Source organism: Mugil cephalus, chromosome 11, assembly GCF_022458985.1.
Source record: "Mugil cephalus isolate CIBA_MC_2020 chromosome 11, CIBA_Mcephalus_1.1, whole genome shotgun sequence".
NCBI classification, from domain to species: Eukaryota; Metazoa; Chordata; class Actinopteri; order Mugiliformes; family Mugilidae; genus Mugil; species Mugil cephalus.
In genome coordinates, this window is record NC_061780.1 from 12,418,174 (window position 1) to 12,444,602 (window position 26,429).

At 39.1% G+C, this 26,429-nt stretch overlaps 1 protein-coding gene and 1 long non-coding RNA gene across 7 annotated transcripts; both read right to left on the bottom strand.

Annotated features, from left to right (window-relative positions):
- Nucleotides 1–1,541: 1,541 nt before the first annotated feature.
- On the bottom strand, nucleotides 1,542–12,455 carry LOC125016049 (urokinase plasminogen activator surface receptor-like). Its single transcript, XM_047598217.1, has 5 exons — nucleotides 12,410–12,455; nucleotides 12,008–12,127; nucleotides 11,787–11,933; nucleotides 11,219–11,329; nucleotides 1,542–1,741 (listed from the first exon to the last, which is right to left on the bottom strand). The coding sequence occupies exons 1-5, from the start codon at nucleotides 12,453–12,455 to the stop codon at nucleotides 1,542–1,544; spliced, it is 624 nt and encodes a 207-aa protein (XP_047454173.1).
- A 5,360-nt stretch (nucleotides 12,456–17,815) lies between these two features.
- On the bottom strand, nucleotides 17,816–21,858 carry LOC125016311. 6 transcript variants are annotated; one of them, XR_007113672.1, is made up of 8 exons: nucleotides 21,463–21,858; nucleotides 21,289–21,374; nucleotides 20,671–20,795; nucleotides 20,083–20,182; nucleotides 19,501–19,737; nucleotides 19,269–19,380; nucleotides 18,934–19,043; nucleotides 17,816–18,445 (listed from the first exon to the last, which is right to left on the bottom strand). It is a non-coding gene; the product is annotated as an uncharacterized LOC125016311 (long non-coding RNA). The 6 variants fall into 6 exon arrangements; XR_007113669.1 differs by having other exon boundaries at nucleotides 20,659–20,795; XR_007113671.1 differs by having other exon boundaries at nucleotides 19,501–20,182.
- Nucleotides 21,859–26,429: the final 4,571 nt, after the last annotated feature.

A 26,429-nucleotide genomic window follows, 5' to 3' on the forward strand; every position in this document is an offset into this window, starting at 1 on the left:
TTTGTGTTTAATTCAGCAAGTTAATCACTGAACCCCACGTTCAGGGCCTACTGTACTTCTACCACATGTGTGTTGAATCAGTAAATACAGAGTCTGAGTCTGACCTGGACCGTGATGACCTCTTTGACAGGCTCTTGTGGTTCAACCTGAAACAGTATGTAACCCCAGTCCCATGTAGCTAAAAAATACTGATCGACAAATAATGGGTGTGTTGTAGTACAATAGCACAGGGCCTGAGTTTGTCCGGGTAAAGCGCTATATACCTGTGATAACGGTGATAATGATATAAACCAACTTGGTGGTGTCTCGAATAATATTTAAGAAGCAAACACACAATTAGGTACTTCATCTTTAAAATAAAAGTTCACTTTAACCTGTTTTAGGTTTATCAAAAATGTATCACATTTGTAATTACAACACAGGATTTAGCTGAAACAACAAGAATTATTTACTACAAAGTTAGGAATTAGTCATTTGCAAATTAGTTAACTGGTTCACTGTTGACCTTTAAGTATGCACTGATAGCGGTACTCAAACTCTCATATAATGTTCCCACAGTTTTGACCCAATAAAGATCCCTGATGAACCCAAATGGAACATGTAAAATAAATCATAGACCTGGAAAACTCAAATGTCCATAGCCCACACTCACATTCACCAGGCTATCAAATGTAAATAAAATAAACAGGCAAAAGGCAAGGTGCAGTTTCAGCGGCAAACGAATGGAGCGTGCGGCAACACACTCTGTCAGTCTTGAAAAGATGCTTCACTACCCCACAAACAAACATGGTCTGCCATTTGTGCCACCAACCAACTATGAATTTTTTTGTTGTTGTTGTTGTATTAAAAACTAACATATTTAAACTAACACCACCCTTTTGTCTCTGACTTTGAACTCTATATAAAATGACTGTATTTTTACATGTTGTACTCCAACAGTTTTTTTTAAACGTATTTACCCTTCATGAACTTTTATTATCGACATAAACATTTTAATCTCTGCATATGGATTAATAAAATCAAGAGTCACAGGGCTACAAGTACATGTCACATTGTCTCATGCTTTACTCTGGTTCACCAGATAATAATGGACATTTGAGCTGTTAAATCATTGAGGCCTTGTCATGAGTGAAAGGGGAATAACGATCCATACTGCATAGGGTTTGATGATTGTAAATATCCACTGTAGTTATACAATAAAATATCAGAAAACTCAGTGTTTTTAGATTAGATTTTATTTAGTTTGACACCATAAAGTCGTAAATTAATATCATTTGAGGACATCAACATCATATCTTCTTTCCTTTATTCTTTTAATCACAATCATATGCAAAGCAGTCGCTATTGTATTTGGAAACAAGACATGAACAACATTTAAAAAAGCAAGCTAGAAGCAGAAAATATTTTTATGTTTTCCTGTTGGTAATTACACTTTCTACTTGTCACATATCACTTAAGGTCATGTGTGAGGCAGTAAGTGCTACGAGTATACACAGTGATATGAAGCAAATCTGTGCAGAGCAGTGATTCTTCTTTCTCCATCAGCTCAGAACCAAAGAGATCAGTGGTGCCACCAGCAGCATGAGGCCAGCACTTGTACTGCTGGCACTGTTGCAGTAGTCGCCATAACAGCACCTCCATCTTGTTGCTGAGTGTCCTATGATCCGTGCAAATTCCTTATTCGAGCAGAGTGCCTTAGACGCACAGCCCTTCATAGTCTCATTTTGTTGAGTTTTCTTCACTGAGAGAGAGAAAGATTTTATTACTTGAATCACTAAACTCTTCTTATTCTACAGAAGATTCTATAGAAGATTAAATTTAATACAGAAGTCATGCTACCTGTTGCTGAGATGCAGTGGTCCTCATTCCCCAGGCAGTTTAGAGTTGCATTGCATGTTTGTCCATCACAAGTGAAGCACTTCCTGCCATTTGGATTGGTTTTACTGGGCTCTGTGAAATATACATTATTTTAAACAATTAATATAATAATTGTATCATTCAAACTAAACAAGATATATAATTAAAATCTATATCACTGATTAGTTTATCTGATAATAATATTTTAATATTTTCTCTGATGACTTTGACACGCAGGATTTTTTTTATTATTCTACAGTATGTACTCAAGAGGATCTTTAGGCTTTGAACTAATATTAACAGTAGTGACGATTCACAGATTACATGAACAAGCCAATGGACTAACTCAATTAAAGATGGCGATAGGCAGAAAAGTAATTTTCCATCCAGGAATTTGAGTCTTATTTCTCTAACAGTATCTGCGCAACATATTTAGTAAAATCTTCACATTTTAACAGCTTTTGCTCATGCAACAAAATGCAAATCGTGCAGGAAATACAAAGGGCATTTTATAATTTACCTGGGACACGTTGGGTGTTGCAGAGGTTAGAGCTACAACACTTGCTGGCAACTACAGTTCTGGAGACTCCAAAGTTGACTGAGTGCTCTCCACACCCCTCAGACACAGCACATGATTTTGCATTGACATCCACTCCAACTTTTGAACCACCTGCAATGAAACAGTAGTCACTGTAAACTGGACCAGTGTCAAGAAGAAATAAGAAGAAGAACAGAACCCCATACCTGCGTAGACAACACGTCTTGTTGTAAGCCATTTGATTTTCCTAAAGGGCATTGTGTGTTTCTATGCAGTTTCCGAGGCACTCATAACATTTCAGGGTACTGGCTGATGACACATAAAATGTTGACATAAAGAAGAGTTAAATGTCTTCAAAGTATGAACACACTTGTTTTAAAAATATAAGCAATACTTGTGAATTATATATATGTTTATATATATAGATGCAAATAAAAAGAGGCTGAATCATCTGTGCACAAGATACAGAGATACAAGAAGATCAGCAGTAAATACTAAAATTACACTACTTAATTTCTTAAACATCAAAAAGTTATAAACAAACAAACTTACCTTCAGGGAGAAGCACAATCCCAAGGACCAGAGTGAGGAGATACATGTTGTGATGGTGAGGTACAAGTGAGTTTTAGGTTCATCTCTTAAGGGTATAAATAGTTCTCATGAGAAGGGGCTGGCTTCAGCCTTCAAACCACACCTCCATTATTTACTGACAGTGACAACACCTGACTCTGAACAATCCATGAACATTCTCTGAAAACTGAATTAGTAACAGAAGAAGTTAAATTAATTTTAGTTCTTCTCTTTTGAGGAATTTTGAAAACAAAATCAGGAATACACAATTCTCTTCTACCTCATTCCTTATGTGAATTAATATATGTGAAAACTTCATATGTAGTCAGTTACTTTTTAAAGGTTTAATTTGATGTTTGTCAACAACCCACTGCTAGAAAATTAACTAATAACATCTTAAGTCCTGCATCTCATGGTTGCACTCTTGTTAAGGCTCTTTGTCAAATTTTGGGAAAAAAAGCTTACTTTACATTAAGAATCAGTTGCTTCGTCTGTGTATAAAATTCACAAAATAATCATGGTCATTATTCATTGTTTCTTTTTCAAAAGAAAGCTCTCAAGTTCAAATTAAATTGCTGTTAATTAATGCCAGATATCTTTATTCCACTGAAATAAATAGCTGCACTCTTTCTTTTTTAGCATGATGGTTAGATTTAACAACCTCTAAGTGGTTTGTGTTTAATGCTCACATGGTTGCCTGTCACACCTCAGTTTCATTTCCTCAGAATTTGGAAGCCAGTTCAACAAACAAGGGTGAGTGTGAACCACAATATGTTCTTTTGTGTTTCCATCTTATACCACTAATTGTTCTCTCACAATGATTCACAATTAACTTTCACATGAGTTTTGTTTGTGATTAATGAAAGTTATTTTTATTGATATTTTAAAGATAATAAAAAATAACTTACAGAGGGGTTCATTTTTCAAGTTCATTTTTCAAGTGTAATACATCTTGTTCAGATGTGCAGATGGATGATTTTCTTGCTCTTTTCCCTCTAACCATTGATGCACAAGGTGCAGTTCTGTCAGTAGCCACATCTGCCTTGTACTGAGAAGTATGATGGTGATCCCACTCCTTTTTGTGTCTCTGCACTATGGCTCGTGTGGTCTTCATGATAACCCACCTCACAGGGAGAGCTTGAGAATGGGCTATGGCAGAATGGGACAAAAAATCGCCTGTGTGTCGTTCTGTTAGAGATTTTTCTGATGCTCTTTGCAAGGTTTTTGATCACAGTGCTCCAGGCAGAGAAGCAGCTAGAAGGGTGTTAACCTTGAAACAGGGTAATAGCCGAGTGGCTGACCATGCTATCCCCTTCCGCACTCTGGTGGCAGAGAGCGAGTGGGGTGAGAATTCCCTATCCAATGCCTTCCGAACACTCTATCTGAGGAGATTAAGGGACCAGTTGTCTTCTGCACCCCTTCCTGCTCACCTCCCTGGTCCAGCATCTTTGGAGGATGCTGTTAAAGGACCTGCCTGTGTAATGGAAGAACCCATGCAACTGGGCCGCACTCTCCTCATTCCAGAGGAACGACAATGTCACCTTAAAGAAGGGAGGTGCCTCTATTGTGGGCAACTAGGTCATTTTTTGGCTTCATGTCGAGGCGAGGGCTATTGGTGAGCCAAACCTCCTCTTCCACAAGTCCCTCCCGACCTTCAACAGATGCTCATCTGATATCTCCAGACACTTCTTTGAAATTGGCAGTGTTTTTGGATTCTGGCACTGATGAGAATCTCATGGACCAAGGTTTAGCTAAGCATCTCCAGCTAATCTTGGAACCTCTCCCTGTTCCTCAAGAGGCCACAGCCCTGGATGGCCATTTGCACTTTCATGTTACTCATTGCACTCCAGTTCTGAAACTCATCATGTCAAGTTATCATTCAGAAACAATCTTATCTTATCATCTCTCGCTCTCCCCCTCAATGACATTACCATCAAGAATACAGGTACCTTCTCTGACTCATTTCTTCCGATTTTGAACTGTTAAAAGGAGCATCAATTTTCACTAAATTTGACCTGAGAAACGCTTATCACCCTGTGCGTATACCAGAAGGGGATGAATGAAATACAGCATTTACCACTCCTGGTGGCTACTACGAATATCTTGTCATGCCATTTGATCTCACTAATGCCACAGCTGTGTTTCAGGCCCTAGTGAATGATGTTTTAGGAGACATGTTGAATAAACTTGTCTTGATTTTTTTCAAGTCAGAAGAGGAGCATATGCAGCACGTCCGACAGGTACTTCAGTGGTTGCTGGAGAATCAGCTGTTTGTAAAAGCAGAACTGCAAGTTTTACAAGCAGTCTGTTTCTTGCTTGGTTTATTGTGGAACCTAGCAACATTCAGATGGGTCCAGAGAAGGTTAGTACTGTAACTGAGTGGCCTACTCCCACCGAGAGGAAACAGTTGCATAGATTTTTGGGCTTTGCAAATTTATACAGATATTTCATCCAGAACTATAGCTCTGTTGCAGCTCCTCTCCACACCCTCACATCCCCAGGAACCAGATTTTTGTGGAGTCTTCAGGCGGAGACGGCCTTCCAGTCCCTCAAGCAGTGGGTCTCCTCTACTCCCATTCCCACCTTGCCTGACCGTAAACTTCGGTTTATCATCGAGGTCGATGCTTCTGATGTGGGGATGGGGGCAGTCCTTTCTCAACGCTGCCCCAAGGATAACAAGGTTGACCCCTGTGCTTTCTTTTCTAGAAAACTTTACCCAGCTGAGAGGAACTATGGTGTTGGACACCAAGAGCTATTGGCTGTCAAATTGGCCTTGGGGAATGGAGGCACTGGTAAGAGCTGAACAGCTGTTTTTGGTGTGGACTGACCACAAGAATCTGGAATATATACGGACTGCCAAGAGACTCAACTGTTGAGTAACTCTTGTCAGGCCAGGTGGGCCTGACAAGAGTTACTCGTTTTGATTTCATCCTATCTCATCGGCCTGGCTCCAGAAATGTCAAGCCAGATGCCCTGTCCAGCGATTTTGAGCAGGATAACTCGCTGGGGACACCTGCCACCATCTTACCTTCCCCTTTTGTCATTGGAGTGGTGAAGTGGGGCATAGCTCATTAGGTCCAACAGGCACTGGAGGGGGTTGAAGTCCCTGCAAGCTGCCTGGAGAATTGTGTCTCTGTTCCACCCACTCTTCGTTCAAGGGTTCTGCAGTGGGGACACTCTTCCAACCTCAGCTGTCACCCTGGAGTGACCCACTCCATCAGTCTCCTACAACAGTGTTTCTGGTGGCCCACGGTAAGGAAGGACATTCAAGAATTTGCTGCTACGTGCCCCATCTGTGCTCAGAAGACGTCAGCGGCCTCCTGGACTGCTTCACCCCCTACCCATCCATCAACGTCCATGGTCAAACAAATCCTTAGACTTTGTTATGGAACTGCCCCCCTTGGAAGGTAAAACAGTTATTCTTACCATGACAGATTCTCCAAGATGGTATATTATGTCCCTCTACCTAAACTCCCCTTTGCCAAGGAGATGGCTGAGGTAAGAAGTGGAGACAGGACTCCATTGTGTGATATCCCAGGATCCTTCCCTGTGGAGCAAGCGGTTGATATGGACTGAGTATCCTCACAATTCTCTCCCTGTTTCTGCCACAGGACTTTCTCCCTTCCATTGCATTTATAGATATCAGTCGCCCATGTTTCCTGAGCACAAGGAGGAGATTGTGGTGCTGTCTGCTTGAGCCCTGGTCTGTCGCTGACATCTCACATGGAGAAGAGGCAGAGCAGCTTTCCTTCGAACCTCTAGCCACTACAAATGGGTGGCTAATGAGCATCGTTCTAAAGTTCCTCTCTACAAGGTGGGTCAAAGCATTTGGCTGTCCATTCGAGACCTTCCTCTCAGCGTAGAGTCACGCAAGTTGGCGCCTTGGTTTGTTGGCCCATTCCCCATCACCAAAATGATCAACCCTGTGGTGGTCCAGCTCAAGCTCAGACCATAACAGTTCATCCTATGTTCTTTGTGTTCACTTCCTATTTTATTTTGTAGCACTGCTCCTTGTCTATATTTTGTCCAAAGTTACTTTCCCACACACACCTGTGGTTTGCTTGGTTGGTTTTGGACTGTATTTTTGAACTTTGGTTTTTGTGCTTTCTCCCTGATCGGATTTGGTTGTTTTCTCTGTCTGCCTACCCATGTATGACTCTGGACTGGATTAGTAAAGGCTTTCTCCTTGCAAGTGATTTAAGTGTCTCCTGGGATTCTTCTTCTGCACCTGAGTCTAAGGTTTGTACAAGACCATTACACCACATCCCAAAGGTACTCTATTGCATTAAGATCAGGTGGAGGCCATTGGAGTACAGTGAACTCATTGTCATGTTCAAGAAACCAGTTTGAGATGATATGAGCTTTGTGACATGGTGCATTATCCTGCTGGAAGTAGCCATCAGAAGATGGTACACTGTGGTCATAAAGGGGTGGACATAGTCAGCAACAATACTCAGGTAGGCTTTGGCAATTAAACCATGCTCAGTTTGTACTAAGGGGCCCAAAGTGTGCCAAGGAAATATCCCCCACACCATTACACCACCACCAGCCCGAACCGTTCATACAAGGCAGGATGGATCAATGCGTTCATGTTGTTTACGCCAAATTCTGACCCTGCCATCTGAATATCACAGCTGAAATTGAGACTTGTTAGACCAGGCAATGTTTTTCCAATCTTCTATTGTCCAATTTTAGTGAGCTTGTGTGAACTGTAGTCTCAGTTTCCTGTTCTTAGCTGACAGGAGTGGCACATGTGTGATCTTCTGCTGCTGTAGCTCATCTTCTTCAAAGTTCAACGTGTTGTACGTTCAGAGATGGTATTGTGCATTCCTTGGTTGTAACGAGTTGTTATTTGACCTTCTGTTGCCTTTCTATCATCTCCAACCAGTCTGCCCATTCTCCTCTGACCTCTTACATCAACAAGGCATTTTCATCCACACAACTACCGCTCACTACATTTTCTTTTTTTCGGACCATTCTCTGTAAACCCTAGAGACCTAATAAAGTCGCCAGTCAGTGTATATGTGGCGAGGCTAAAAGAAAGTCTAAACAATAAATATTAAAAGATATAGTAAATTCAAAAACCGACAACGCCACCTAGGTTCAAGAGGCTATCTAAAAGATGCAGGTCCTCAATTTAAATTCAGGGTTGAGCAGAGTTAACAACCAGGAGTCCAACTGACAATGTACACCAAATTTATCATTAAAAAATAAATAACCCCAGCCCAAAGTCTCCCCCAAGGATCCCACAGTCTCTGGGTCTTCTCATGCTCCAACCAGCTGAAGTGACAGACCTCTGACCCTAGGAGGTGGTGAAACAGGCCTCAGTCACTCCAGAGCCCATGCACAGCAGGAGACAGAAAAAACTCCTGGGATCAGATGTCAAATAAAATAAGGCTAAAACCAGAGGACAGTCTTCAGGGACTGAACGCCTGCAAATCCTTAATCCGCTTAAAAGAGATAAAAAGGGTACTCAGCAGACAGGGGGGTGTGTCATGACAAGGAAGGCAGCATAAAATTCAGAGGTCCCCACTAGCATCTCATAGAAGCATGTACTTGATGTGTATGTTTTTTAATTAGTGATCATTGAACACCGAAGCAGTCTATGCAACCCATTGCTGTACTGTTGATACACAGACCTTACTTAAGATCATGATGTTCAGTTGACTGGTTTTTGTATTTTTGCTGCAATTTCATGAAGACATGCACAGATGATTTTTTTTTCTTCTGGTTTTTCTGCTTCAGTCTCACTAACTGGTGGTTGAGACTGTTAAACCATGCCACTTCCTCTGTGTTCAACTTCCTGTTGAGCTCAGTGCTTTTGCTGCACAGTATAAAGTTAGATGTGTCCTCTGGACTGTGGGGGCTGAACAGTAAGTGAACAATGTTCAGAGGGATTTTAGAGAACAACAACAGGGAGAAGTGGGTTGTGGGAATTATTTTTTCACTCAGCCCCATTTGTCAACATTTCTAAAATTTTGTAAATTCTAAAAGATTTGATAACCACTGGATCCCACAACAAAAATTGTGAATGTACTTTGTCCTTGTTTTATACTTTTGTTCACAGCAAATCAGTCACCATCGTGTTTAGAGGCAAGATGTAAACAAAAACTTCGCCTTTGAAGGGAATTGTTTTATTGTGTCAGTGCAGGTTCTAGACTAGAACAAGTGTCTTCCAGTATACGCTCATAACATTTCAGGGTACTGGCTCATAAACCAAGAGTTAAATTAATTGCTCTTGTCTTCAAAGCATGAACACATCCTCCAACAAAACTCTCCATCAACAGGATAACTTAGACTGAAGTTAATCAGTCAGCTAACAAGGTGCATGGAGTCTGTCAGTTGACTAAACTGTTCATCTGTTGGTTGCTGACACCCAGTGGATGTGGGTGGACACGTTACATCTGTCACATCCAAGTCTTCCCTTTGTGAGCTGTCAGTTTATTTGTTATTTCTTTCCATGTTTTGATGAATTTTACTTCAAGGTTAATTTATTCTTAACATCTCTCTCTCCATGTCTCCTATTTTGGACTTTAAGGCTTTTATCAATAACACTCTCACAATAACAGTCATTATGTATTCAGCTATAACTGTCCCAACTCTGAGTCTCAACATCTCACTTCCGAACCAGCATCCTGCTACCAGTGAACTGATTGATGGCACATTCAACCACCTTCAACACAGACACAGGGAGAAAATGCAAACTCCACCCAGAAAGGCCCGAGCTGAACCCGGACCTTCTCACTGGGAGGCTTCGGTGCTAACCACCGAGCCGCTGTGCCACCCTGTTAGGGAAATTTAACAGAATCGTTTTAAAACAAAGGGAACTGAAATATATATTGTAATTCAGCACTAAACAATCTGCGCAGCACTGCTGCACTACGGCTGTGTTATACATGAAGCTTGCAGTGGGACAAATAATTGTACTTGTTAAGCATTTTAATAAATAAACACAGTAATTGCTCATTTCATCTCTTGTTTGCATTGTTTATGATTCTAAGTTCTAACTTTTAGTTTCACGTGTTTGGAAGTTGCAGTCTGCTGCTGAGTGGAAGAGCTGCTTGTTACACAAAGTCTCCACTAGATGGGGGTAAACTGTTGCTTCTAGATTCTCTCTTCTCAAATAAAAGTCTATCCACACCACTTTCAAGCAGTGAGTGATTCAAGGTCAGGTTGGCTGATGCAAATTCAACTTGATGTTTGTAAACTTTGTGCAAATAAATTTTAACTCTCCTCTTGCTTTGAATCCAGATCATTTTCTTGTCACACACTGGGTTTTAAATTCATTGTTCAGTCAGTTGAAATCACAGCTATGTGACAGTAACTCCAGAAGACATTTATTTTATCTGTTTATTTAAAAAGGACAAATACAGAGAGACACTGTCAATTATTGAAGCAATTGCAATAAAAACATTTAACGTACAAAGTCAAATGGTTGCAGAATTAAATTAAATATGAAAATGACTCAAATAATATTTTAAAGAACAAAATGGACGTAACCTAAAAATCCTGTGTTTCTCAGGCAGATCTATAACTCAGGAGACACAGCTGTAATCGTGGTCTGTTTCTGTTTGTCTGTTGTGATGATTTAATGTTAATATCCACTTTATTTATATAATAAAATGTCAGAAAACTCAGTGTTTTTAGATTAGATTTTATTTTGTTTGACACTGGAACCCAGAACAAAAACTGTAAGTGAATGTAATTGTTTTTTACTGTGTTTTATTCTTATAATCACAATCATATGCAAAGCAGTCGCTATTGTATTTGGAGACTAGAAATGAATAAAATTTAAAAAGCAAGCTAGAAGCAGAAAATATTTAAATTTTTTCCTGTTGGTAAATAAACTTTCTACTTGTCACATATCACTTAAGGTCATGTGTGAGGCAGTAAGTGCTACGAGTCTACAGTGATGTGAAGCAGATCTGGGCAGTGATTCTTCTTTCTCCATCAGCTCAGAACCAAAGAGATCAGTGGTGCCACCAGCAGCATGAGGCCAGCACTTGTACTGCTGGCACTGTTGCAGTAGTCGCCCTGACAGCAGCTCATTTCTGCTCCAATGGCTCCCGTCATCTGTGCAAATTCCATGTTTGTGCAGATTGCCTTGGAGGCGCAGCTCTTCATAGTCTCATTTTGGCCACGTGCACTCACTGAGAGAAAGACAATTGTGTGGGCGAGATTTTATCACTAGAATCATTAAACTCTTCTTATTCTACATATAGAAGATAAAATTGAATACAGAAGTCATGCTACCTGTTGCTGAGATGCAGCGGTCCTCATTCCCCAGGCAGTTTAGAGTTGCATTGCATGTTTGTTCGTCACAAGTGAAGCACTTCCTGCCATTTGGATTGGTTTCCCTGGGCTCTGTGAAATATACATTATTTTAAACAATTCATATAATAATTTTATCATTCACACTAAACAAGATATATAATTCAAATATCTATATCACTGATTAGTTTATCTGATAATATTTAAATATTTTCTCTGGTGACTTTGACACGCAGGTTTTTTTTTTTATTATTCTTACAGTATGTACTCAAGAGGATCTTTAGGCTTTGAACTAATATTAACAGCAGTGAAGATTCACAGATTACATGTTCATGCCAATGGGCTAACTCAATTAAAGATGGCGATAGGCAGAAAAGTAATTTTCAGTTCAGGAATTTGAGTCTTATTTCTCTAACAGTATCTGCTCAACATATTTAGTAAAATCAGACTCTTCACATTTAAACAGCTTTTGCTCATGCAACAAAATGCCAGTGTCAACAAAAGTATCATTCAGTGGTGCAAGAAATACAAAGGGCATTGTATAATTTACCTGGGACACGTTGGATGTTGCAGAGGTCAGAGCTACAACACTTGCTTATACGTACGATTCTGGAGACTCCAAAGTTGAGTGAGTGCTCTCCACACTCCTCAGACACAGCACATGATTTTTCAGTCCAGTATATATTTTGTGAACCACCTGCAATGAAACAGTAGTCACTGTAAACTGGACCAGTGTCAAGAAGAAATAAGAAGAAGTACAAAACACCATACCTGCATAAGACACAACTCTTAGTGCAGCACACTGATTCTTCTCTGAAGGACATTGTGTTGTTGTCTCAGGGCAGGTTCCAGCCAGTGTTGATGTGCACTCATAACATCTCAGGGTAAAGGCTGATGGAACAAAAAATGGTGACATAAGGAAGAGTTAAATTTACTGCCCCTGTCTTCAAAGCATGAACACACCTGTTATAAAAATATAAAATATAAGCAATGCTTAAAAAGTGAGTTATATATTTATTTTTTATATGTGACTCACTTTTTATGCTTTTTAAAATAAAAGGAGGCTGAATCATCTGTGCACACAAGATTTAAGAATCAGCAGTAAACACTAAAGGAAAATTACAGTACTTATTTTCTTAAACAACAAAAATAATAAGAAAAAACAACCATCACCTTCAGGGAGAAGCACAATCCCAAGGACAAGAGTGAGGAGATACATGTTGTGATGGTGAGGTACAAGTGAGTTTTAGTTTAATCTCTTAAGGGTTTCAATAGTTCTCATGAGAAGGGGCTGGCTTCACCCTTCAAACCACACCTCCATCATTCAAGAATCCAAAAATCCTTGAAGATTCTCTGAAAACTGAATTAAAATTTTAAATTAATTTTAGTTGTTCTCTTTTGAAGAATTTTGAAAACAAAATCTGAAATACACAATTCTCTTCTACCTCATTCCTTATGTTAATTAATATATGTGAACACTTCACATGTAGTCAGCTCCTTTTTAAAAAGTTTAATTTGATGTTTGTCAAAAATCTTCTCTGCTAAATTAGAAAATCAACTAATGACATCTTAAGTCCTACATCTCATGGTTACACTCTTATTGAGGCTCTTTGTCAAATTCTAGGTATAAAAGCAGAATTATATTACTATACAATGTGAATCAATTGCTTGATCAGTGTATGAAATTCACAAAATAGTCAAAAATAGGCATTAGACAGGCATGGCTTTATTCCACTGAAATAAATAGCTGCACTCTTTCATTTCTAACATGATGGTTAGATTTAACAACCTCTAAGTGGTTTGTGTTTAATGAACACATGGTTGTTTGTCACACCTCAGTTTCATTTCCTCAAAATTTGGAAGCCAGTTCAAACAAGGACACTGTTGAGTTAAAAACTTCGTCAAACCTCACTGGAAATGAATCCATACTCTATCCAGACAGCTGACGAGGTGTGGTGTCCATACTTGAACTACTTGTTGACCGCGGTGAAGTTGCAGTTTCTGAGCTGTAACCACCTGAAGACAACACAGACAACATTAGCTATTATTAATTAATAGGTGGGTTTTCATGGAGCCTTTTTCCTCTTTCTGGACGTTGGTTCCGGCCAAAACTCCTCCAATGAATTGGTTAATTTTGACTTGGGCCGTGTTCAGACCGAGACGCGCTGATTCCAGGCTTCAACACCCGTGGGTCCGGGCGGATTTTAATTTTCAGGCTCAAAAAGAACTCGTAAATGCATAGTGATGTTTACATTTTGATTTTTGTCGACACGGAGCAGAAAGAACGGAACGAGACAACATTTAGTTTCATTGTTAACATGACAAAGTTTTAATTTCTTTCGGTTGTCATTCCACCTCTCGGGGCTTGTTTATTTTGATTGAGATTGTAATCAGATTATTTGATTATTTATTACAATGTCTTTATTTAAGACATTTAACATGGAACAGACTTTTTTAAAATGACAATTAACATTTGGACTTAGAGTCTTTGGCAGACAACAAAAATTATCTAATGTAGCAGAACTTTGAATAAATAAATTCGCATGAGAGAGTGTAGCTTGGATGCGAGCTAATCTCCTTCAACCATGCATAGGAAAGGTTTTTCTAATTTATTGAGAAACAATGCCCAGGTCAGCAATGCATTCCCAAAAACACGTCGTTCATTCGTCCCCTACATAAACCACACACAATCAAACCAAGCCAAAATGACGACGACAAGTGACCCCGCGTCCTGTCGGGGAGACTAGAGCTTCCTTGGTTTAATCCTTTTAGCATATATTAAACTGTAACCCTTTGGTACTTATTTGCAAACTGAAGCCGTCCTATCAGAGCCTGGCTCTGAGTCAACAATGCTATGCTTAAGTGAAATCACTCTTGTCACACAAAGCTTGTACACAGGCAAAGGGTACTAATCTCGTTTCCGCACAGGCGTCCAACATGTCATGCTTGTTTCAATTCATACAATGCAAATGCTCGCATATAGAACATGTCATGAGGTGTAACAATAAATTATACATGATGCTCCTGCGTCACAAGCATGAGCTCAATCTGTCCGAATTCAAGTGCCTCATCTTGTACTTAGTGCCTTTCCACTGCACCTCTGTAGCTGCTCAACGTTGGGTCCTTTGACTAAGGTTTCTCCTACTTCGCTGTACAGTTCAGCATGGAAAGGAGTGGAGTTCTTAACCACCAGTTTACACCATGAAATCAACAAATGTTGTTCCTCTTTCTCTCCGCCTGTGTCAGTTAGTTCACAAAAGTAAAGTAATGACTCACTGTTAAGTGATAAGCTGATGTTAGTGTAAAAAAAAAAAAAAATAGGCTGATCTGGCTGACCACTAACACAATACTACTCACTTTCTGCCTTCGTCCTTCCTCCAGCCTCTACATTAGCTGCTGTTTGCTCCTCTCAAATATGAAAAAAAAACAGAAAAAAAAACAGAAAGGAATGCATGGAAAGGTGATTAAATGAGTGACAAGTCAGATACAAGTAAAAAGAAAATCAAAATCAATAGCTGAGACAGCATTTGTGTGCGGGCATGTCTGCCATCCCCATATACACCATATGTGCTACAGCAGTTGAAGTGGAACATGAAATACTTTACAATTCATATATCAAATACATAAAGGCAACTAAAAATGGGTCAAAGACGAGACATGTCAATTCTGGTGTCCGAGGCATATTTATAACAGTAAAAATAAATAAAAAAAATTCAAAAGTACAATTTGTTACTCATTTCTCCCCACTTTACTTGCTCGTATGAGTATTTACTGTAAGAAATGAAAATTCAAGGACCTATTTAGCTCAAAAGTACAAAACTGTCCTTCCTGGATAACGTCCGGGCTAAAGATCCAAGTACAAAATTATGCTAAAAATGTCAAAAATCATAATAAAGGCATTAATGATACACTTGGGCATAATTGTGTTGGTGTCTACAAATATAGTAACAACACTAAGCTCATTTACATTTTTATTCAAGAAATACTTTTGTCCCCATTTTTGGATTCTCAAATGTCCTTCCTGTGTATCATACATAAAGTGGCTATATGACCATAATTGGATTTGGACAGCCATGTTACAGGGTGTTGTATCAGCCAAAAGATTCTGAAGGACCCCGAAAAGAGAATTAAAATGTTGATATTTTGACCTTTTCGCTCAGTGGTACGTGATGTACCACCATGATTTGTCTTCCTGGATAACGCTAATAACACATTTATAATTTTTGTACATTTTAAAATGACCCATTTCATGTGAAATATGACATTGACGTGTTGAAGATTAAGGTAATGTTTTACACAGTAGACCCAGTTAGTGCCCGATTATGAAGGAAAAATAGTTGTTTTGTCCTTCCTGGGTAACGATATGTCCTTCCTGTCAGGCCATGACTCAAAGCAGGACTCAGAATGCAGAGATAAGGAATGACAAAAGGCTTTTATTGGATTCTCCATAGATCCCACACAGAGGGACAAACAAATGGCTACAAAAAACCTAGACGCTAATCTGACTACTGAGAACGAAAAACTCTCCAGAAGGAGGAAAAACTCAAATCAAAGAAACAAATCGAAAAAACACAAAAACACTCTAAATGGAGGAAAACCTCAGGACTAAGGATCTAAACGAAGGAAAGAATTAACAAACAAAAACTCTCTCTTCGAGAGGAATAACAGGCTTACTTGGCAACTTCTATGGGTGTAGACATGAAACAAGGCACGGGTGCAGGTCGAGGACGATAACACTCTGGCACAAGACAAGGGGAACACAGATTACTTAAACACATGGAGGGAAAAAGGGGACAGGTGGAAACACTTAGGGCAATCAGACAAAGACACATGAGGAAGGGCAAGTGACCTGAAACGAGAGGAGAATTACTTTTCAAAATAAAACAGGAAATGACAGGACAAAACAAACCCAAGAAAAGACACCCTCACCACGGTGTGACACTTCCTGGATAACGAAGGTATTCTGTTACCCAGGACATGTCCTCTGTTAGAGAGACTGGACATGTTAATCAATTCAGTAGCTGTAGGTTTTTAGACATTGATTTGATGTTGTACTGTTGTTCTTTTATTATTGTTAATAGCAGCTGATTTGGATTTTTTTTTTTCACTTTTAAAATCCTTATACCCCTACAAAACCCAAATACAGAAAAGCACCTAATGACATGTTCAACGCTTACTTCTCAATGGAATACGGCATATGAGAGAAGAACAACTGTGTCAGTGCCTAGCAGCACTGCAGCATACATGTACAAACCATAAATGATGGAAAATGTCAAAAATCATCAAAAATGATGAAAATGCACAAAAGAGGGATAAATTCATTGAGAATTTGATGGTAAATGAAAGAAAAGTAAAAAAAAAAAAAAACACGAAGAAGGAGGAGGCCATTTCAACATAGAAGAAGCAATGCTTCCTATGTGAAACAAGATTTCTTCACAAGTGGTACCAGTTCCCGGCACAGATGAAGTTTCCAACAGGTCATTAAGCCATGCCACTTCCTATGTGTTCAACTTCCTGTTGAGCTCAGTGCTTTTGCTGCACAGTATAAAGTTTAGAGGAAGGGTCACTAACTTAATAAACTTAGATGTGTCCTCTGGACTGTGGGGGCTGAACAGTAAGTGAACAATGTTCAGAGGGATTTTAGAGAACAACAACAGGGAGAAGTGGGTTGTGGGAATTATTTTTTCACTCAGCCCCATTTGTCAACATTTCTAAAATTTTGTAAATTGTAAAAGATTTGATAACCACTGGATCCCACAACAGAATTTGTGAATGTATTTTGTCCTTGTTTTATACTTTTGTTCACAGCAAAGCAGTCACCATCGTATTTAGAGGCAAGATGTAAATAAAAACTTCTCCTTTGAAGGGAATTGTTTTATTGTGTCAGTGCAGGTTCTAGACTAGAACAAGTGTCGCTTATACGCTCATAACATTTCAGGGTACTGCACTGGAAAAAAGGCCACTCCAAAAATAAGCAAAAAAAAAAAAAAAATTAATACAAGATATTTTTGCTTGTAGTAAGCAAAAAAATCTGCCAATGGAACAAGTGAAAATTCTCTTGGTAAGATTTCTTGAAATAAGACATTATATATAAGCCTTAGAAGATAAGAGTGATCTTGAAATTAGCTGGGAATACTCATTTTTAGCTATATATTACTAGTATTGTGATGTTTTGTGTCTCATAATAAGCTTGTGATGCTCAAAAATAGTATTTTCCCCTCAAAAGTAGCATCTTTTTTGTCATCCTGTTTGTTTCAAGTGTATTTAACTAATTTTTAGTTCTATAATTGTTACACTGTTTTAGATTTAAGTCCACCACCTACTTGAAATAAGATCAGAAACTGGCATTTTGAAACAAAATGTCTTGAAGTTAGCATTCCTGACTCATATTAGGCAGTGCTTTTTTGCCATAATAAGCTGTAATTTACCATCCTGTCATCATCTGAAGTGTATTCACCTTATTGTAAGCTCTACAAAAGTAATGCTGTTCTAGATTCAAGACATTCACCTGCTAGATTCAAGACATTAACTACTTCTTATAAGACAGAAAAGAATGAAAACTAGTCTTGCATTTAACCAACTTTTTTTTATTATTATTTAAACAACAAAAAGTCCCAGAGGACTGAGGGAAACAGCTTCATAAAACATTTTGGCAGGGTTAATGTTAGGCCAGGTCCAAACATCTGACCAATGTGCCCCTCAATACACGTACAAAATTGTGCAAACAACACACAATATAACATCACATCACAGGATATCGACATGTTGGCTAATATTGTCGTGCACCCCAAATTAACACTGCTAACTTAGCCAAATTCAGACCAAGAATGCATAACAATGAACACGGACTGTAGTACCCTTGGAGGGATGGAGGAAGTGCTATCCTACACCATATCTGACCACTGGTTTTATTGGCCAATAAAAGCTTTCCACCCAGCCATGCTCTTCTTGTAAGACGATGTGAGATCTCTCTCATGGATTTTGTCTAAGAGGACCTCCGTCTGTATGACTGAAAGCAGAGTGGCTACACACTTTGGATAGGGTATAATAGTAGGCCATAAGGTATAAAGCACTCTCTGTAAGCTTGTCTTTTGGAATGGTGGTTACTGCAACATTTCCTACCACTAGGAGGTAGTTGGACGGACCGACGATCAGAACTGGGCAGGAGAGAGGGCGTTTCTTCAAGTAGGAATTGGGGTCTTCTGTTTCCTGCAACACAAAACACAGAAATCTTTCTGTCAGGATAATGCATTTTGGTAATTTGGAAAGTAGGGTGGAGGGTTTTTCACAAACACATAACTTTACAAAGCAAAATTCTGACAAAAGTTACAGTACTGAGAAAGCTCCATCTGAAAGTGCGGTTTTAACTATCCCCAATGCATTTACTGTTCACACACATCTAGCCTTCCAAAAGAACTAAAAACCAAGGCTAGACTAGTCTTGCTTGGGCATCATTAGGGTGATAAAACCTGCTACCATGTAATGCACACATTTTTGTACATATTGTGACATAGCCAAGACATCTACTCAGTGAAAATCCTCTTTCTAAAAATAAATGTTTTAGGTGTCTTTGAAGGCTTAGAACATACAGTATGTGAATAGGAAATACATTGGGAGTCGCCAGAGGCAGCACCCTCAGTTATAGTTTTGTCTGATACTGCAGTCAAAATGATCCTGCAACATTTTACACAGCTCACCTCGAGGACATGCAGCAGAGCCTCACTCGCATCTCGTACCCTCTTTGGAGGAGCAGACGTGGAGGGGAACAGTGATGGCAGCACACTTAGGATCTCAAGAGCCTGTTCATCTGTACAGGAAAAGATTCATTACTAAACACTTGAACAAAGTGCACAAGGTCAAATCTGATCAAAAGTATACAACAAGTATACAAAAAAATTCAGCAAATAATGGGATAGCCATAAAAGATGAAAAAGAAGGACGACAAAACATTAGCTCATGTACTTGACAATTAACATGCCTGAAGGTCCACCTAAACCCTATTCACTAATAACACCAAAACAGCATTCCCTACATTTGTCCATTCCTATTGGGGGTTCAGCGCCTTTTTCCACACACCAAAAAACTGCACCTTCTGGCAGAAGTCATGCCATCTTCCCTTCAGTTCATCGCTGCTCCTCCATCACCTATGAAATATCAAATATACCAATACAGACATTTGAATATATCATTCAAGAGGAAATTGGTATTTTAAACATTGTGCGTGATACCATGGTTGTAATCATGCACAGTCAATAATGACTTACATGTTCAACATCCTTGAAACAAGGATATGCTTCGAGAACCTTCTCGTGTCTGTCCTCTTCGCGAACAGTATTTGAATCAATGAATGCTCTTCTGGCTACGAATTCCAAATCTAAGAGATGAGACATCCTGGTGGTTTGGATTTTTTCTTTTATACAAAGTTTGTAGGGTCTTGTAGTGTTTGGCCAAGGTTGCTGGACTGTAGGTGTCTGGACTGTCAATATCTGCAGACTTGTTAGCTGTAAGACACAAATATACATGATTAATATGCCTCAGTTTAAAAAAGTTCATCCCATGTTGTTGCATGACAAAGAATATTTCAAAAAACTGCTATAAAAATCATACATTAATATTAGATTAAACTTTCATGGAATTAAATCTTTTAACAAATATCAGCCCTGATCCTAACTACTAAATACCTATTCATTTTTGGAATTTTAACCATTTAAATGCCATTTTAAAAAATCAAATAATTTTTTATATGATAAATGCAAGAGAACTATTTGTCCGAAACTCATATGGTCAGGCAATCACATAGAATTGCGTGTAGGCACACAAGTGCACCCCTACAAAGATGCACACACCCCCACTACACACAGTAACGAGGCAGTTGGACAAACTCAACATCAGGACTGGACAGGGCAGAGGGTGTTTCTTCAGGTAGGCTTTGGGATCTTCTTTGTCCTTCAACACATAACACAGAAATATTTCTGATAGGATAATGTATTTTAAGAATCATTTTGGTATTTTCAAACCAACAATTAAATTCAATTAAAAAGAGCAAAAATGCCACTAATGAGACACATGGGTTTTAAATACTTAACATTATTTGATATGCTGGAGAGGTTATAGAAAGTAATGTTGCACAGTAGACTGATACTAAAAGGTATTGCTGTACCCTTTGGTTCAAAATGATACAATACCAGATTTTTATTAATACCAGATTTCTGTTAAAACTCAATTTCTACAATAATGTTAATAAACTGATAATAAAACAGGACAAATGTAGTGTAAATACCTATCCTCTGATGTCCATTTTAAAGCTTTACTTTTGTCATGTCAGGACTGTCATCTTGACCAATAAAGTGAGATTATTATTTTATCTAAAATATAAATACCTCACGAATATGCAAATTTGTAAATGCAAAGTTGAAACTGACCTTCTAACTCACTTTCTTTATTCTCTGAACCTGGGCTGCCACTTCCTTCTGTGGACAGATCCAGAATGATTGTTGAGTCACTTGACTCCATTTCATCCGTGTCTGTTGGCTGCTCAAGGCAGCGCTTCTTTGTAGAGCTGCAAAGAATAGTCAGTTAATCAATTAGTCGTCAACTACAAAATCAATCCATCTGACTTTATTTGTATAGCACTTTTCATACAAACAAAATGTAACACAAAGTGCTTCGTAATAAAATGCAATATCCCCCACACACATCCAAAGCAATTACTTTGTAGTCAAACACTAAAATAAGAGCACTAATTAAAAACGGGAAGTGAGGAAACACTAGAGACTGATCACCCAGGACACTGACATGATTGATCATTTTGAGTCATTTTTCTTTGTTTTTTTTTTGAATGTCCAAATATGATTTAAGCTTCTCAAATGTGAATATTTTCTAGCTTCCTTAGTCTTCTATGACAGTGAAATTAATATCTTTAGGTTGTGGACCAAACAAGACTTTTGAGGACATCACCTTGGACTTTATACTGACCACACAACTGATCAATTAATCTTGAAAATGATTAACATATGAATCTTTGATGAAAATAATTATTAGTTACAGCTCACCTCTTTGAACGTCTGCCATCTGAAGTTCTTTTTTGGGGGGATTTCACATTTTTCAGTCTTTTGTACGGCTGTGTGTACACAGTGACCTGCACAAGACATTTAATACATTTTTCAAATCCCTACTTAAAATGTCCGACATGAAACACAGTCATCAACTGGATGCATTTCACTTACCCATGTATGGAGGCCTTGGTCCTGCAGCATGGGGTAGTACAGCACGATTCTCTTTGCCATTGCTGTGATTTCTGGCTTTGATGGGTATCTGTGTGATTCTTCATTCCCCTTTGCCCTCAGGATTGCAATGATACTGGTCATGGTGTTTCGAACTAGCCGGCATCTGAGCTCCTTTGACATCTGGCAGTTGCGCTGTTCGCCTCTCTTCGACAACTGAAAGTACTGTTCTCGGACTTGCTCAAGTTCTGCGTCGGTGTGCAATACGTATTCTGGAAAGGATAACTTCATAACCGTTTCAGGGGTTGTGTACTTTGCAGGACTTGCATTCACAGGAGTGGATGTCTGTCGCGTGGGTGACGCATTAAAGGAGGAACTGCCCGATAATTTTGAGTGTTCTTCGCCAGATTCCTGTAAAATAAAAGATAATGACCTAATGCAAAACGCAAAATTTTTGTTCTTTGTGACAACACAAAATGCAGTGTAGCATTGATAGCTCTACGTATAAATAAGCAATGTTCCATTTTAGCGGTGAAATCGCTTACATCAACTAACTGAACACCTATGTAGACTACCATGCCTGTTCCAAAAACACTGTGCGTCAGCTCATTGTGCTGCTGCAAATTTAAATAGGTGGTTAGTTTAGGCCACTGAACTGAGAAACTGCCCTCCTCTCCAGTAGGGGCTGCCTCAAATCGTGGCATTGGCAACTAGCTGTGACATTTCCGGTGGCATCTCTAGATGCCATGGCCGATGCCACTGTTTTAGGGGAGATGCCACTGTCAATGTTACTGTTTACGCCGCCGTTTGTCCGAGACAATAGGGTCTTGCGGCAGACCTCTAGCGTGAGGCCGCTTCTGTGTCAGACGCTCAGAACAATAAGTACGCGCAAGAAACTTCGAAATAAAATTATTTTACACACTTTTGTAAGAGGCGACTCTGTCAGCACCCGTCATTTAGTGTGGCACAGGGGCCTGGGGGTTATCGTGGATGCCTCCCAGCGAGAAGGACTGTGTTTGAGTCCAGCTTGGGCCTTTCACATGTTAATTTTGACTCTTCTTTATGCGTCGCAATATAAGTTGCCAATCGCATTTTTAGCTATGTTAAAATAACAGTGTCAGCATGTGTGGAAGAGAGGAATAATTAAAACTGTAATCTCTAATCTTAAAATTTATTGATGATTTGAATTCACTATTGAAATCAAAAGCATTGAGAACACAGAAATGACTCAATATAAATTGTTTCATAAAGGCACTGAACACATGCTGTATTTCAGTCTACGACAATGTTATCTATCAAATTTTCAACTCAATTCAAAATATCAGTAAGTAAAATACAAAGACAGCAGAGGTAATCTTTGAATTTACAGCTGGTTTTGGAAATGGCAATTGGCACATAGAACAAAAAATGTCCACATAACGTCCTCTGTCAGTCCTGTGGATGTACAAAGAGTGGTTGTTAGCTACTCCAGCTACGCTTTTATTCAGCATTAGTGCTCCATTTCACATTCATATTATGCCAAGTATCCTTGTCTGTCATGAATCTCCTCACAAAAAAGATCCTCTTTCTGCAGGGCATCGTCATTCTGCCTCAGACAAAAGGATGGCATACTACAGTACAGCCTCTGCCAGCTATTCCTCCCTCATTTTTACATCCGATGTCAGGGTGGGGAGAAATTGTACCCATTACAGGCACAGATAGGATTAAACAAATTCATCTTCAATTAAGTTAGACCTGCGATAGGCTGGCGACTTGGTCGTTGAAAGATGTTCAATTCACCCTGAAGATAACTTCTCTTTGGAATCTCAAAAAAAGTCCAGAGCATCAGAGTGATCTTTATTGCCGGCAAAAAAGGAGAACAGCATCACAGGACAAAAAATGGTCACCACCACCCCGCTCTGAGGTGCAAGGGCTACTGTCCTCATCTTTTATACCTTTGGGACGTCACAAGTCACACCCTTGTCCATCCCCTACATGGGGCACACCCTCACCAGCCCCTTCATACCCTAAGAAATTGTCTTCATCACTGTTGATGAGCCATGTGGCCTGGGATGCCAGATGTGCCACATGGCTCTGGAGCATTGTGATTCTACTCCAAATACCTTTTCTATTTTTTTCCTCAGGTTCAAACACCTGCAGTTACGTCAGTAGTTTTGGAATTTCCCTAGGTTCCCAGTTTCACAAAGTTACTCCTGTCCATTTTACACCCTTATCTTCTAGTCCACTCTTAAGCTCATTATTCTTTAAAATAACTTTACCAAGTGCGATAAGCACAACTATCTTCTACATACACTCGTGCTCTTGTGAGGAATACAGTAGATATACTTTTGATTCCAGTGCTCTCCCTTTGTGTTCTTGTAGCATGTGCCTGGTGAAGACCCATCATATCAAACTTCATGTTGTAATCAAGCTAATGACATTATGATTGGACATATTGTAATTCAATCATAAACTTATAATCAAACATGATCAAACTAAAGGTATTATTATTCAATATCATCATAATAAATACAACCTTATAATCAAACATGACGTCATTCAGTATGCATCTTATTTATTTATCTTCTTTGTAGCACATCACAGACTTTAAAATTACACTACAGTACCCCGCCTCTCGCCCGATGCCAGCTGGGATAGGCTCCAGGATTAAGCGGTACGGAAGATGAGATCTTCAATTAAAAGGAGGTTATTTTCATTTTCACTCAGTTGTTAAGCATGGTGTGTGGATTATTCGCCTGTAACTTAATTTACTAAAGCTATATTTTGTAACTTAGTTTATTATCCGTGTTCTTTCTTGTATGATTATCACAGCCTTTGCCAGGAGTGGGTTTCCGCTGCCACAGATGCCACGGATGTCACTTTCCGGGGGAAATGCCACGGACAATGTCACTGTTTGGGAAGGCTGCCATTGAGATGCCGAAAGCTTTGTTTATGAACTGTAGCAAACTAACCTAACCTGATGAAAGCTATGTTACTGGAAAGCTACATCTTGGACAGGGCGCCAGTCTATCACAGGGCTAACACCGTTAAACTTGTCAATGTGCAGAGGCAACACTTATGAGAAGGTTTATGACACTTTACAACACAAGGGGATTGAGGGGACATTTAATTTTCATTCATTATTTTATTTTGAACATGTAAATGAGATCAAATGAACAGAAGCATATGACCAATGTGTTATGTTGTAATGCTGTGGAAATAAATATATTGAAAACTAAGTTTCATCAAAAGTTTTATAACACTCCAATATTTCTGCAGTTTAATGTCTCATTTTAATGAAAGTGTAGACCAAATAAACAACTGAAGTTAAAAAAAATAATAATAACCATGGAATCAATATATAACCCAAAATCTATCTGACATGTTCGACTCATCAAAGTAACCACCTTTCTTCCCAATTTTGTTGCATAAGTTCCCAGAAATGTGAGTCACTTGTAGGTTGCTTTGCTTTCACTCTTCTGTCCAGTTCATCACAAACCAGCTCCATGGGGTTAAAGTCTAGAGACTGGGCCATGCAAACATGGTCCACTACTTGTTTTCAAGCTTTCCACCTTGCTTTTATTCCGAGGTAGTTCTGGTAGAGCTTGGACTAGAGTTTTGGGTCATTGTCTTGCTGTAGGAGGAAGCCAAGCCTAAACAACTATACCAGAGCCCAGCCAGCATGTCCATGTGGGGCCCACGAGGGTTAAATATGGGCTATGTAGGCACTGGGTGGGCATGGGATTGAACTGGGTCAATTTTGCAGGTCCCAAGTGGTTTGAGGTACATGTGCCCCACATGTGAAACGCATCTGGGCAAAGATATGAGGCCTACATGGGTTCTGTGCAACTCAGCAAGTTGGGCCCCACCTGAAACCCGGTCAGAACCTACCTGATGCCCACATGGGCAAACACAGGTGGGGTCACCATGGAAGCTGCAGACAAACCCACTTGGGACCCTTATCTGCAGCCCACTTAACCCTTATGGGCCCCACATGGACATGCTGGCTGAGAGGATACTGTGTGCTGTTCTAAAACTTTTGACCGGCAGTGTATATATCTACACTTTCCCCAAAAAGATATGTTTCTTGAAGAACCTGCCTTCTGTGTTTTGTGGACTCAAACTGTGTCATACTGTATAGTCCCTCGGGATATGAATCTTTTAATGGAGTACAACTCAATAGATTAGAAGTTTAACTTTTTTTTTTTTAAATAAATAAATAAAAATAAAATTAAAAATTGAAATAAAAAAAAAGACTGAATAATACTACTAAGGAGTTTATCAAGCATTTAAAGAGTTCCATGTAATGGTGCATGTTATGTTTACTCTCAGTTACGATGAATCATCTGAATGCTATCTTACATAAAACTGCATTGAAAATCATATATATTATGAATGTGTAGTGGTTTCAGGCTTTTGATAACAAGTATTTACAGACATGTCAACAAATGACTGTTTCGTAGAAATAGCTTAATGTTTTTGTTGACCTTGAGGATGAATCACAGAGGACCCGAGTATGAAAATACTACTTATTTTTAAATGACTGGCATTTACAAAACAACTTACTTCATTACATTTCTAGAACATTGCTTTGAGCCTAATGTCGTCCTTGAAAATTTGCAGAAAATACATTGTTCGCTCTATATTAATTAAATTAGACGAATAAAAGTGCTTCAACAATTCACTGAACTGCTCAGTACCAATGAACAGGCTCTATGTGCCTTATAGCCTTTGCGAATTCAATCTTTCTTCCCTCATTCAAAGTTTGAAACGCAGGAGGAGATGTGAGCATGTATGTGTATGTCCGAAGGCAAGCCAGGGTGTGTGTATGTGGCTGGAGGGGGAAGGGGACGGACTGTGAGTGATTTTGCAACAGTGTGATTACAGATGGAGAAGAAGCACCCTGAGTGCCTAAGTTTGTTTGTGTTTGTATAAATAGTATTTTGTAAAGACTAAATTCCTCTAATAGGTTGTAATAATGTAGTTCTAGT